The sequence below is a fragment of the Myotis brandtii genome, unplaced genomic scaffold (genome assembly GCF_000412655.1).
Source record: "Myotis brandtii unplaced genomic scaffold, ASM41265v1 scaffold550, whole genome shotgun sequence".
NCBI classification, from domain to species: domain Eukaryota; kingdom Metazoa; phylum Chordata; class Mammalia; order Chiroptera; family Vespertilionidae; genus Myotis; species Myotis brandtii.
In genome coordinates this window covers 1390334-1404781 of record NW_005370043.1, presented here as the reverse complement: position 1 = coordinate 1404781, position 14448 = coordinate 1390334, and the positions used below count along the sequence as shown (strand labels likewise).

The 14448-nt window shown below is 39.6% G+C and overlaps 1 protein-coding gene across 1 annotated transcript in view; it reads left to right on the top strand.

The window, feature by feature from the left end:
- The window catches only part of SORCS3 (sortilin-related VPS10 domain containing receptor 3), a gene marked incomplete at its 5' end in the record, with an annotated part of 543035 nt that overhangs the window by 283160 nt on the left and 245427 nt on the right, over nucleotides 1–14448 (top strand). The window contains one exon of the mRNA XM_005878303.2: nucleotides 12484–12642. Coding sequence (XP_005878365.1) covers nucleotides 12484–12642 — 159 coding nt within the window. The remainder of the gene's footprint in view (nucleotides 1–12483; nucleotides 12643–14448) is intronic.

Here is a 14448-nt window from a genome sequence, read left to right as displayed (position 1 = left end):
CATTAGGTTTGTTGTGCAGTAGGTAATCTGTGTGCTGGTAAGCAGTGTTTCTTTATCTCTTCATGTGGTCACTGCCTTTCTGGTTTTAGGATTTGAAGGCAGTGCCTCTTAACTCTGAGGTTTCACTGGGGTCCCCGATGTGCTTAGTAGCAATGTGGGTGCCTGAAAGAGCAAACACCTTGGATGAGCTTGAGTCAACTGATTTGATATTTCTCAAAACCTTTCCCAACACACCTGGTTAGTATCAGGGCCCATGACAACATTGTACCAAAGCCCATGACTTCCACCCACCTAACCTGTGTCTCAGCACCCCCATCTGTGTCCTGAGTACATGTCTGGGTTCATGTTGTTCTTTAGTGCTCCTGTGGAGAAAGACAAAGCAAACAGACCGAAGTCTGAACTCAAATCACCACAATATGTTAGCAATAATTCAACAAAAGAAATGAAAATTACTTCCAACCCAATTCTGTAGACTTCATTTATTTTCTTTTAAATATGGCACTTTTCCCCCCTTCTCTCCTAGGGTTAGACTTGCTTTGTAAAAATATTGGAAATAAACATCTTGCTGAAAAATAATATGGCCATCAGTTTATTGAGTTTGTCCGTATGAGACTTTCATAAAAGAGAACTGGAGGAGGCAGAGGGGCCACTGCCCTAGGTGACAATGACCACCCGTGGGGCCGGTGATGTCTGAGCTACCAACAGGCTGTGCTTCACATAAAGGTTCTGCTAACTGCTCTTCCTGAAAGGAAACTAGCTTCTCTGGCCAGGGCAGTGGTAAGCCACAAGTCTAACTCACTGATCATTGGACAAGCAAACCTACAAACCCTCGAGTGACCTTCACTGAGCCCCGCAAAGAAGATCAGAGGATGTGATATCACTGAAGTTCTCTTCCTTTAAAGACCTTGATATCCCAGTGGCAAAGTGAGATGAAGACAAGTGAAACAAAATATGACCAATATTTACCCATTTTCAAAGATGTTAAATATTTCAAAATTATATCGTCTCACATCACATTCAATTTGTGATAACAAATGTGCTGGTGAAAGGCAGAGATTGTTCTGCTGGAGCATTGAGGAGACTTCCTGGAAGGGAGGGCATTTCCATGGGCCTTGAAGGAGGGTGTAGCTGGGGAGATGCTGGCCTTTCTCGGTGGGGCAGGAGCCTTGTCAAAGATCAGAGTGTTAGGCATAGTGATTTGAAAAAACTTTTAGGGGATACTTGGCAATAGCATATGGTTGTGTTTTAGCAGTCAAGCCTGAGAGCAACATGGGATCCCCAACTGAAGTGCCAGACTTGGTTTCTGTGCCAGGTAGAGGGCACTAGAGTTTCTTGTGGAGGGGAAATGCCATGATCAGAGCTGGGCTGGGGGAGATCTAGCCCATGCAGTGTATGGGGGCGGGGAGCCCGCAACGTTTGGAGATGGGGGCGGGGCATGATGCCCGAGATTTCTACTCCACAGGGGAGGACCATAATACCACTTTCTGAGTTTGGAGATGCTCTTGCTGTTGTGTACGTTAAGGTCCCCTCACCACCCTTCCTTTACACGACACCTGTTCTGCTTTCAGAGTAGCGCTCACAATGCAGTTTTTATTCAACTTCTGTTTTTCCAAAGCAGGCAACAGGTTAGCATAACCTTTCTGAGTTCTCAAAAGAGTTAATGGGAAAGTGTGTCTGTAGAGAGAGAGAGAATAAATATGGTTATAAAGGTAATAACTGCTCATTGCACATTTGTAGAATATGTGGGAGATAATGGAAAAATGTAAAGATAATGACAAAATTTCTCATGATCTTGCCACACAGTAACCACTTCTGTTAGCATGGAGTAAGTTTATTTATGTAAATACAGACATAAAATATAAACAATTTTAACAAAATTGAGATGCTGCTTCTTGTGTTTTAGCCTGCTTTTTATGCACAGTTTACACATGATTATTTTTCATGTGTCATTCAACTACTTGAATTCAGGCTTAATGGATGCATAATATTCCATTGAATGGAGGTAGCCTGCTTTTATTTAATCATTCTATCAGATATTTGTTTTTTCCCCCAATTTTTCATCATTATAAATAACACTGAGATGAACATACAGGTGGATAAACCTTTTATCGGGTCCCTGATGGTTTCTTTGGACAAATTCCTAGAAGAGAAATTGCAGGGTCAAACATATAAATATTTATAAGATTCTTGTTCCATATTGCCATCTTGCTCTCCAGAACAGTCATGCCAATTCCTACTCACAGCAGGACTGTCTGCACACTGCACGCCACTGCCTTTGCATTGCTCACTACCATCCTCTGCGTTGCTAAACTCGACAGCCAATTCTCAGTATTTACCCTACCTAGCTGTCAGTTGCATTTGACACATTGGACACTCTCTTCCTTGATATGCTTTCTTTCCTTGATTTTAAGGTTTCGAGGGCACTGCAGTGTCTGGGTTGTCCTCCTCCTCATACTCTTCTCTGGGTCCCTCCTCATCTCTTTGAAACTTAAACAGTGCACCAGAGCTCAGTTCTCCAGACTCTTTTCTGTCGATGGCTGCTGTCTTGGTGATCTGCAGATTCACATCTTTAAATGCTATTCAGCACTGATGTGTTCTGAGTTCCTGTCTGCGGGTGAGCCCGCTCTCCTGAAAATAGGCTTAGTACATCTATCGCCTGTCTACTTAACATTCCCTTTTGGATGTCTAATAGGCACCTGGCCTTTTAAAAAACCAAACGCCGTATTTTTAAAGCACCGCCTGCTCCTGCCAAGGGCTTTCCTATCTCCTAAATGCTAATTCTGTTTTCCCAGTTGTTCAGGCAAAAAAACCATTAGACAATTTGAGATATTTCCAATTTTTAATTATGATAAGTGACACTGAGATGAATGTATGGGTAAAAAAAATTTAATAGATCTCCTCACTTTCTTTGATACCCCGCATCTCATCTATAAGTAGACCCTTTTGACTGTTGGCTTTAAATACAACCAGAAATAGACCCATTTCAGTATCTGGGCACTTCACCTTAGCTCTGGCCATCAGCCTCTCCCATCTGGATCCTAGCAGTAGCCTGAAGCTAATCTCTCTGATTCTGTCCCTCTATTCCCCACCTCCCACATGTTCTGTTTGACGAGAGTGGCAGCCAGAGTGAAAGGATCAACATGCAAGCCATAGCCTATCAGCGCCTCATTCAAAGCCCAAGGCTTTCCACATCATGTGGGATAAAGCCTGGGTGCTTACCTCACCCCTCATCCCCTGACCCCATTCGCAACACTCTACCTCCTTCACTCTGTTCTAGCTCACCTGACTCCTCCATCCATTCCAAAGGCTGCCTTCTCATGAGGCCTTTCCTGAACTCCAGGACTCTTTTCTTCTTGCAGAACTAAAAGTCTATACTCATTAAAGGACAACTCCTCATTTCCCTTTCCCACAGCCCCTGGCAACCATCATTCTACTCTCGGTCCCTATGAATTTGACTCTAGATACCACATAAGTAGTAATTATATAGAAGTGGAAATTATATAGTATTTTGTTTTGTGACTGGCTTACCCTGATGTCCTTATTTCACCCATGTTGTAGCATGTGACAGAATTTCCTTACTTTTAAAGACGGAATAATTTCCCTTGTATATATAGACCACCTTTGTTTACCTAGTCCTCCATCAATGGGCAATTGGGTTGCTCCCATCTTTTGGTTATTATGAATAGCACTATTATGAATGTGAGTGGGTGTACAGATATTTCTTTGAGGCCCTGCTTTCAATATTTTTGGGTATATATTCAGAAAAAAATGCTGGGGCATATGCAATTTTATTTTCAATTTTTTGAGGAACCACATATTGTTTTCCTTAGTAGCTGCACTGTTTTACATTCCTACCAGCAGCACACTAGGGTTCCAATTTCTCAAAATCCTTGCCAACACTTATTATATTCTCTGCTTTTACATCTCAATTGGTATGAGGTGGTGTTTCATTTGTGGTTTTTATTTGTATTTCCCTTATGATTAATGATATTAAATATATTTTATGTGCTTTTTAGCCATTTACATATTTTTTTAGAAAAATATACATTCAAGTCGTTTGCCCATTTAAAAAATACTTTTGTTGTTGTTTAGTTATTTTTATATCATTTAATGTTTTTTGATTGGCCTCAATGATTGTTGCTTTACTGGTGATGCTTATGTTAAATTCTGAAGGACAAATAGATGTGATGGGTTGGGGGGGAAAGGTGAGGGGTCTAAATCTGGCATGTATTAGTGGGAGTAGGTGAAAGAAGCATGCGTATGAGCATAAATATGTATCAATGTACTATCTGTACATATAATGTATATGTAATTTATATATTTTCCCCATAGTAGTATGTCTATGTATATATGTATATATATGGTGACAAGGCTTATCAACAGCAGCACTATTGACATTTTGTGTTGGATAATTCGTTGTCCTATGCACTGTAATGTGTATAGCAGCATCTCTGGCATCTACCCACTAGATGCCAATAACTCCCCCTCTTCCCCAATTAAAATGGAACAATTTAAATGTCTCCATACATTGCTAAATGTCCTCAAGAGGCAATTCCTCTTCTCACCCCAGTGGAGAATCATTGCTAGAGGACATGTTAGATAAATAGATAGATAGATGGGGTGTGTGTGTGTGGGTACTCGTATATTGTTATATTGTGATTTAAAAGCTTTTTATATAACAGGCTCAACTTGTGTTATAGTTGAATAAGTCAGTCTTCAACAACGTGTCAATTATGCCAATAGGTTTAAGGGTCAGCCTAAAGAATACCTCTCTTATATTCTTCATGAGCTTGTATTTATATTATTGCTATTTCTTGTTGTGCTAAGAGGCTCCCATTAAGACTCAATTACACAGTAAACTATAGTATTTCTTTTTTTCTGTTCAGAAGTCTACTTACTACTATTCTGAGACTGTTTTCAAAGCATTGGACTAGAATTTGTTTCCTTGGCATTTCTGGGATCCCTGGCAGAGTGAGGGATTGAGAAACCTTTAGTCACCCTTGTTTTATAAATCACACACAAGAGAAAAAAAGAGGCTGAGTATTGAATAAAGTAACATATTCATCAATGATATTGTATGACTCTCCAGCAGCAAGAGAAGGTATATTTTGGAAAGATTTCGGGGAAGGATTTTGACATTTCCAATACTTATTTTCACTGGTTTAGACACAAATAAGCTTACAGGCTTTTGAAGTTGTAAGTTGACTGAGCACATCCTGCTGCCTGATTCCTGACTTCCAAGTGTGTCCTTTGCAATTTGCAGGACACCATTAAAATTAGGGCCACCATTGCCCAGTTGGTGTGTCTCGGTGGTTGAGTGTCAACCTATGAACCAGGAGGTCTCAGTTCGATTCCTGGTCAGGACACATACCCGGGTTGTGGGCTCCATCTCCTGTTGGGAGTGTGCAAGAGACAGCCAATCAATGATTATCTCTCATAATTAATGTTTCTATCTCTCTCTCCCTCTCCCTTCCTCTCTGAAATCAACAAAAAATACATTAAAATAAAGAAAGTGGGGAGAAATCCTTAAAACTTTCTAAGATTGCTTTAAAAAAATTAGGGCCACTATTATTCAACTTTTCCAGGAATTTCCTGCAAAAGCATTGCAAGTAAATGAAAACATGGTATTGTACCATCCTTACATTGGTAAACTCTAATACTTGTCCATCTCCAATATGAGTTACAGCAGTTAATGTATAATGAATGGCCAAATACAGAGACTGCTTGTATGAGGTCCTCACTCCTAAGGCAGGGATGTGTTTAGTTGCTTCCTCGGTTGAAGCCTCCCTTTGAAGAGATGAGAGTGGTCATTTCAAAGTAGCAATTGTATTTACCAAATTGACACAATTATCTACTGACTGGTGTTCATTTTGGCAGCATTGATATTTGCTAGTAGAGTGTATTTTTCTTAAATTATTATCAGGGATGTAAAATATATGCAAAATAAATGTAAAACATAGTTTTTTCTCCCTTATTCTTCCACTTATTTTTAATTGTGGTTTTAAAAAAATCACATAATATGCAATCTACTCCCTTGTCAAGCTCTTTCAATTGTACAGTACAGTGTTGTTAACAATAAGGACAATACTGTACAGCCAATCTCTAGAACTTTAGCATTTTGCATGATTGAAGCTTCTTACTGTTACATAACACAAATTCAACTGAATAAATGTTGAAGGTACAGTTGGCTTTATTAAATGATTCATGAATTGGGTAGCATCCTATCTGGCAAGTAGAAAGTTTTTCAAAGGAAGAGAGGGGATGGACAAAGGAAATGATGAGCAATGAATGTTTTTTTTTTATTCAAGGTCAACCTCCTAAGGCAGTGGTCGGCAAACCACAGCTCGCGAGCCACATGCGGTTCTTTGGCCCCTTGAGTGTGGCTCTTCCTCAAAATTATACGTGCGGGCGCGCACGTACAGTGCGATTAAAACTTCGTGGCCCATGCGCAGAAGTCGGTTTTTGGCCTGGGCGAGTCTATTTTGAAGAAGTGGCGTTAGAAGAAGTGGGGGGTGGACATATAGAGAGGATGAACGAAAGGAGATAGACGAAACAAGTATACAAGACGAATGTGGATGGGAGAGTTGGGATTGTACCTCAATCAGATTGAGGACGTTTTTAGCAAAGGCCAGCTTAGGAGTACCCTAATTAAGTTAATAACAATGTACCTACCTATATCGTTTAAGTTTAAAAAATTTGGCTCTCAAAATAAATTTCAATCGTACTGTTGATATTTGGCTCTGTTGACTAATGAGTTTGCCGACCACTGTCCTAAGGGGACCAGAAGGGGTGTGTCAGGGGAATCACCTCCTAGTGCTGACCAGGAAATTCCTGGTTGGCTGGCTAAAGGTCACATTCCTGGGGGAGGTTGAAGCTATAACTGGGGTAGGTATTAGGTCTTAGTTTTCTGACATAGGGCCTTAACACAAGTGACTCTGTTTTGGGCCTGTTGTTCCTTTTTTAATAATACCCATTGAACTGCAACTTCTCTTTTCCCTCACCACCCATCTTTTTCGTTTTAATCCCCAAAGCTCAGGAATGATGGGAGTCAAGAGGGAGGCAAATAATCCCCAAATCGCTTCTATTTGTCTCCCACCTGCTGGGCATGGCTTCTGACTGCAGTTGTACTCTTATCCTGGGTGATTGAAAGATAAAGTTTAATGTTTGCTTAGGAGTTGTGGGCCTGTGTTAAGCTCTTTTAATCAGCATTTCATTTAATTATCTCAACAGCATTGTAAGTTAGATACAATTATTATCTGCTTTTTTAATAGATGAAATAACAGATTGGGAAAATTGAATAATATCCTTATGTCTACACATAAAATAGCAGACTGAGATTTGACCTCAAGGCACCTGCCCCCAGAGTCTATACCACTAATAATCCTGCTAACCCATATTAGAAATACTCCTCTCCCAATACATGCACACACCCACTGCAGTTCTTATGTCAGGAAAAGCTGGATAAAAGACCAAAGCAAGATGAAGTAAAAGAGAAAAAAAAATGAAACAAAAATTTCCAGTGGGAACTCTTTAAAACCATGTAAGTACAGAACTCACAGGCATCGCCAGAGGGTTTCTATCCATATGAAAAGGCAAGGGCTGTACATTCCTTTGTTTCTGTAGAAACAAGTGATCATAACATTGACATGGGTCACACAACTACTTCAGAAATTCAGTCCACAGACATTTAATTTGGGCACATTTTTTTTTTAATTCAATTTGAAATATTCTAAGAAAAGGTGGGCATTTCCCATTTCAGCACAGTCCTCCCCAATCCTTTTCTGGTTTTATCTGCTTCACTTATTATTTACCTGCTTTGCCCTCTTAAGCATTTGTGTTAAAAATCCCTGCTTAACAAACAACAGAAACATGGGTGGCCATGAGATAGTTTTCTTTATATCTATAGTATATTCATATGCAGCACACACATGTTATCTTGAGACAATTTCTGAGGAGGCATTTGCTCTCTTATTGTATTTATGTTAATATTGTGGTCTCTTCCTTCTCCTTCTTTCCTTTTTGAGCACTGACATTACATTTTTTTTATTCCTATTATTTAATTTGTCTCCTCTTGGCCAGGGGCAGATATGTGTCAGAGAAGGAAAGAGGCTTTCTTTCAGCTGCTTAAAAAAATCTTTATTGTCCTAGCTGGTTTGGGTCAGTGGATAGAGCATCAGCCTGCGGACTAAAGGGTCCTGGGTTTGATTCTGGTCAAGGGCACATGCCTGGGTTGCGGGCTTGATCCCCAGTGGGGGACGTGCAGGAGGCAGCCAATCAATGATTCTCTCTCATCATTGATGTTTCTATCTCTCTTTCCCTCTCCCTTCCTCTATGAAATCAATAAAGATATACTTAAAAAAATCTTTATTGTTGAAAGTGTTACATGTCTCTTTTTCCTTCCATTGACCTCTTCTAGCCTGCCCCACCCCCCACCCCAGGTGTTCATCACCCTATTGTCTGTCAACTGCTTTTTTTTTTTTTTTCTGGTGTGGATTTCTTATTAAAAAACACATTTTTATTGATTTCAGAAAGTAAGGGAGAAGGAGTGATAGAAACATCAATGATGAGAGAGAATCATTGATTGGCTGCCTCCTGCACACCCCACCCAGGGAATGGAGCCCATAATCCGAGTATGTGCCCTAACCTGGAACCGAACAGTGACCTCCTAGTTCATAGGTCAATGCTCAGCCACTGAGCCATGCCACCTGGGCTGGTGTGGAATTCTTAGAGATGCTTAAAGAAAGAATGAAAAACTTCTCTGACTTCTGTCCTCTGGGAAAGATATGGTTTTGAGGTCCAGTGAAGTGTTAGTGTGCATACGAGGAGGTGGTAGTGTGTGAGTTGATCAGAGGAGGTCAAAGTCAAGTTGCTTTTCTCCTCTGAGCCTCACCTACCAAAAGGCAAGTGATGATATTTCACATAATTCACACTCAGTTTTGATAAAAGATCCAGTAAAGTGCCCAACATTTTGGAAATCCAGCACATGTAGATTGCCATTCCCCTTCCTTTTAATCTTCTCAGAAATGAGGATTATATACCAGACACTGCCAGTGATATCAAAGTATATAAAAGGATTTCTGATGAGAATGTCAGGGAAAGGTTGCAATAAAAATGTACTCTTGCCAATTAAAGCTCCCTAAAACCCCCACACAATGTCTATATGCCTTATATATAAACTCACTTTTGTGTGTGCTCTCCCACATCTATGCTGCATCTGTGTCCGTGTAAGGCTATGTGTGCACACATGGATGTGCTATTTGTGTGCGGATCGCTGTGTTTTGTATGCAGGTGTGTGCACAGGAAGAAACAGGGCTGGAGGAAGAGGATACATTGCAGTAGCTACTTGCTGGTAACTCTTATTCAGTGTATTGTAACTCATGGCAAATAAAATAAAGTTTGTTTATGACGTTGGTCTTATCTCCTAATTAAAATCATAGGCTTGCAGCTTCTTTATACCTGCATAAAAGAAGCAGTGTAATTTCTCTGCACCAGGGGGAAAATTATGTCATTGCCTGTTAGGGAACCCATCAGTACATAGTGTGAAGCAAGCAAGGGCCCTTACGCAAGCCTCATTCTCAACGAGATTTGCCCTCTCACACTCTGCAAGGAGCATGAATCTATCCTCTGAGGTTTCCTCAAGGGCAGCAGGGGTGCATTTCAAGTTGTCCTACGCCATCACAGTGCCAAAGGAGGAGAAAGTTCTTCTATCTCTGAATAACTCATCTAGAATATTTCCCCTCCATCAGCGGTTTTCAACCAGTGTGCCGCAGCACACTGGTGTGCCACAGAATTTTCAAAACATGCAAGACCTGACTATTTAGTCAGGGCCACTGACCTCTTTTCCCTTAGATTGGCAAATTAAAAAAAAATGACAGCAGCCCACATAACAATAGCCACCCCGTATGAATAAATCAAAATTATACCTATTTTTTTTAGATCAGCAGTTTAGTCAGGGCCACTGACCTCTTTTCCCTTAGATTGTCAAATTTTTTTAAAAAATGACAGCAGCCAACATAACAATAGTTACCCAGTATGAATAAATCAAAATTATACCTATTTTTTTAGATCAGCAAAAAATATATTTTAGTAATTACTTATGTGTGCCACAAGATGAAAAAGGTTGGAAGTCCCTGCCCTAGATTATTCACACATGAATGGAAAAAAGTTACATAATGCATCCATTTCTTTAAAATTTGCTGATAACTAGTAATAACTTATTTCAATAAAGCCAAAGCAAATATTTGAGAGAAAGAAAGTAAGCTGGTCTTGGAAGCTGTAAAGAAATAAAAGAAAAACAAACAAACAAAAACAAAAATGAATCTTAGCAGTTAAAGGGATTGAGTTTGTTTTAAAGCTTAATTTATTATATGAATATATGCTATGCTAACATTTTAACAATCATGCTATTAAATAGTTTTATTTTATAAGGTACGGAATTGTTTTTGGCTTTATTTTGTACTTTGGGCCCCATGATTCAGACCATGTGTAGAAGTATCTCCAACAACTGGTGGTAGTTTAGCCAAAGACAGGAAAAAGTGTAAGAGGAAATAAGTTTACTTTCTTCTTCGGTCATTCAGCAAACATCAGGAACTCAAAGGAATCAGGATAATAATGGTGAAGGTTCTATGTTACTAATGAAGCCAGACGCATAAACAGTGGGCAGGTTATGCCAGGTTATGATAAATGATAAGCCATTGAATGGCTTTAAGTAGGGGAATGTGAGAATCAGGAAGACCGGTCTGGCCACAGTGTACAGAGGGGATTGGAGGAGGCAAGGTAGGTACAGTGAGATTGGCTAGTGATGTTTTACAGCAATCCAGTCCAGAGATGGTCACGTTTTGGACTAAGGCGATCACAATGGGTAGGGAAAGGATAGATCTGATTCAGGGCATTTAGTAGGTGAAATACACAGGCCTTAGAGATGGATTTTAGGATGTGAGTGGAAAAGAAGAGAGAAGGGTGAAGACCTGTGTTTACTACCTGACTGTAGTTACACACAGGTTGCTTCATATGAATGGCTGGTTGGTAGAAACACTTGCTGAACCAGGCAGGGAACACTGGGGGAATAATGGACTGGGATGAGGTACGCTGTGGGGCATGTTGAGTTTGAGGTGCTTGTAGAACATCCAAATAGAAGAATCTACCAGGAAGCTAATTTTTCAAGTTTAAAACAAAGAGAAGGAGACCTCAGATTGATATTTAATTTATGAGTTGTCTCCAGAAAGATGGTAATTGAGGAATAGAAGAATCTACCAGGAAGCTAATTTTTCAAGTTTACAAAAAGAGAAGGAGATCTCAGATTGAGATTTAATTTATGAGTTGTCTCCAGAAAGATGGTAACTGAGGGAAAGTAAAATGAGAGTGGAAGATGTCACTGAGAAACAATGTGTTGAGTGAAAAGAGAAGAGGGTCAAAGCTGAGGGTTGAGGAATGGTCATATGATAAGGATAGCAGAAAGTTAAATATTCAAAAGAGACTAAAAGAAAGACCAGATGACATGATGCAATAGAAGTACCTGGAAGAAAATGCTTCAAGAAGGATGAAATCGCCGGTGGTATCAAAGATTCACAGGAGTTTAACTAAAGGAGAGATCTGAGTGCCTAGGTGTGTCTATTGGATTTAAATACTAGAAAGGCAATAACACCTGTAGTGGGACCAATGTTATTGAGTTACCATAAGTAGAAGCCAAATTACACATATTGGGGGGATTTTCAGTAAGTATCATAAGGTGAGTGTTAATCATAGCTATCACTTGTCAAGATTATTCATTTTATCAAGTGCTTAAAGGCAGTTTGGGTATCATCAGACTCAATTATTATTGTGGAAACCAAAGCCTCGGTTCACTCACTTTCCAAGGTGACACGATATGAAGAGAGGAGTGTTGAGATTTGAGCATGTTTTCTCTGATGTCAAAGCCGATACTTCTGTCCATTTGACTTGGGGATGACAGACTTCTTGAGCAGCAGGTTTTGCCTCAAGGTCCTTTGGGGATATGTGCTTTGGAAAATATTGAGAACAAAGGGATCATGAAATCACTTAAATCAGTTGAATCACTAAAATAATTCAGACAGAACAAAACAAGCAGTGAGATTATAGGGGATCCTCTTCATGAGTAAAAAGCAATAAAAGCAATAGTTTGATGAGGAGTGACATGGAGAAGTGAGCAGGGAAGAGGTGGCAGAGAGGAGGGATGGCCCCAATGTCAGGGACAGAGGACCACAAGACTATGTTCCCAGGACTTAAAAAATAGAGACAAAAAAAATGAAGCCTTGTTTGCATGCAAGCCTAACCTTGCACAATATTTCAGCTCAATTCAACAATGAAGGACTAAGTCAAGGAGAAAAATACCAATATTTTATATTTTATATAGATCCCAGATGGCCCTTTCTGTGCCAAGTACAGATGACTTTATATTTATGCTTTAATTTCTTGTATTTATTCTCTCCCACTAACTCTATATTTTCTCCTCTCTTCTTTGTTTAGATCATGCTTCTCAGTGATCCTGAAATGGAGAGCAGCATATTGATCAGCTCAGATGAAGGGGCAACTTATCAGAAATACCGGCTCACCTTCTACATCCAGAGTTTGCTCTTCCATCCCAGGCAGGAGGACTGGGTGCTGGCCTACAGTCTGGACCAAAAGGTGAACAAATACTGTTTTCTTTCACATCTTGTCACCCAGGTACCACTCATTGAAAAGCACTTGTTTATTCCATCCAAATTTTGGAAGGGAGCATTTCATTATTCCAAGCAAGTTGATTTTGTCTTCAGTAACCAACTTTCCTATCTACTCTTAAGTATCAAAATATGTGGAAGTTATCTTTTATTTATTGGCAATGCTCTTTATTATTTCACAGATTCAAGATAGTTTTCTATATAACTTTATTCATTTGACCTTTAAAACAACCTTGTGAGATAAATAGGAAATGTGTATTCATAATAATTGTATAGTGACTGTAGTACACACAGGTGTTCAGATGCACCCAGCTAGTAACTGGAGGAGCCAGGATTTGAAAGCATATTTTCTCACCTTTATAGCACCAGACCTCAGCACAGTGCCTGGTACTTAATAAGTGCTCAGTAAGTATTTGATAATAATATCAAGTGGCTGAATGTATAAATGCGATGGGAACAAACCCTCTATAGTTGATCAATCTATACTTAAGAAAATGGACTTTAGATGATTCCTCTTCATATTTCCTGCCATCTCTAGAGCCTTAGTACTGTGATTGATGTCAGTATAATGTTGTGGAATCAATTAATGAAAGGAAATAGAAAATTCCAAGCACTGTCTTGCATAGAGAGATCCACGGGCATAACCTTCATTGAAATAGTTTCTTCTCTTTGTTCTTTCTTAAATCCTGAAATAGTTGCTGATCAGTATATATTACAATATGTGGTTATAAATGTAAGTGTGTGGTGAATGAGTGTGTGTGTGTATACATGTGTGATGTCAGCACCTTTAAACAATAATTTCAACATAACCTTTATCTCTCTCATTCATGGAGCTTCGAGGTGGGCGTCAGGTGCTTAATGCAATCCCTTAAGGACACCCACATGACATTTGCAGAGCAAAAGCCATTGCAAATACATTCTTTCATGGCATCAAGTGGATATTGTATGAAAGACTTAGCCAAATGTCAGATGCTCTGTGAGTTTAAATGCTTAATATATTCAGGAACTTTGAAGCTATGTTGAAATAGAAAGAACTTTCTTAGATGATGTTAAATGGCTAGATGGTAATTTAGAAGAAGCTCAGAACTCCTAAACCATGTTTTTATGTATATGCAGACAAGCTAGATTAGAAGCAACAGGCATCTCATGCCAAGAGGCTGATGAACCAAATGCAATGTGTCTTGTGTGTATCTAGATGGAGTATCCTTTCTCTCCATCACTGCAACGCGGAGAACATTCCGGGCATTGATCAGGAAGTATCCACCCTTGTGGACAAAATATATTCAAAACACTTTCAGGCTCGGTGGCTGCTTCTTCACTTAGTAAAAATATTTGGAAATGTGGCCATGTTGTTGATGGATGTTCCTAGCCACACTGCACATTTCTGGATGGGTGGTCCCTTAGGTACTCTTTCTTGTTGGCATCTTTTGTGTAAAGTGGCTGACTATTCTTCAGGCCCATAAAGTTTCTAAGTGGTGCCCTGCCATTCTTTTAAATAAATGGTGTGAAGAGGCAGATGATGCCTCTGGAAATATTTGCAGAGATGACATAAAACACCCAGATCCAGTCATCCAAGTTTCAGGAGAGTTTTTCTTTATTTTTGGGTAATTTATCGGTTTAGAGTCAAGGAGAGTGATGCTGTACAGCAGCAAATGAAGATGTAAGGGTGGTTAAGATTGATGTACAATTGTCTTGTTTCAGACGGGAGCCTTCTCTGATGTGCATGCACTGAGGCAGCTGGTTGCTTCTAGAGAAAATGAAAAGTGCTAGTGGG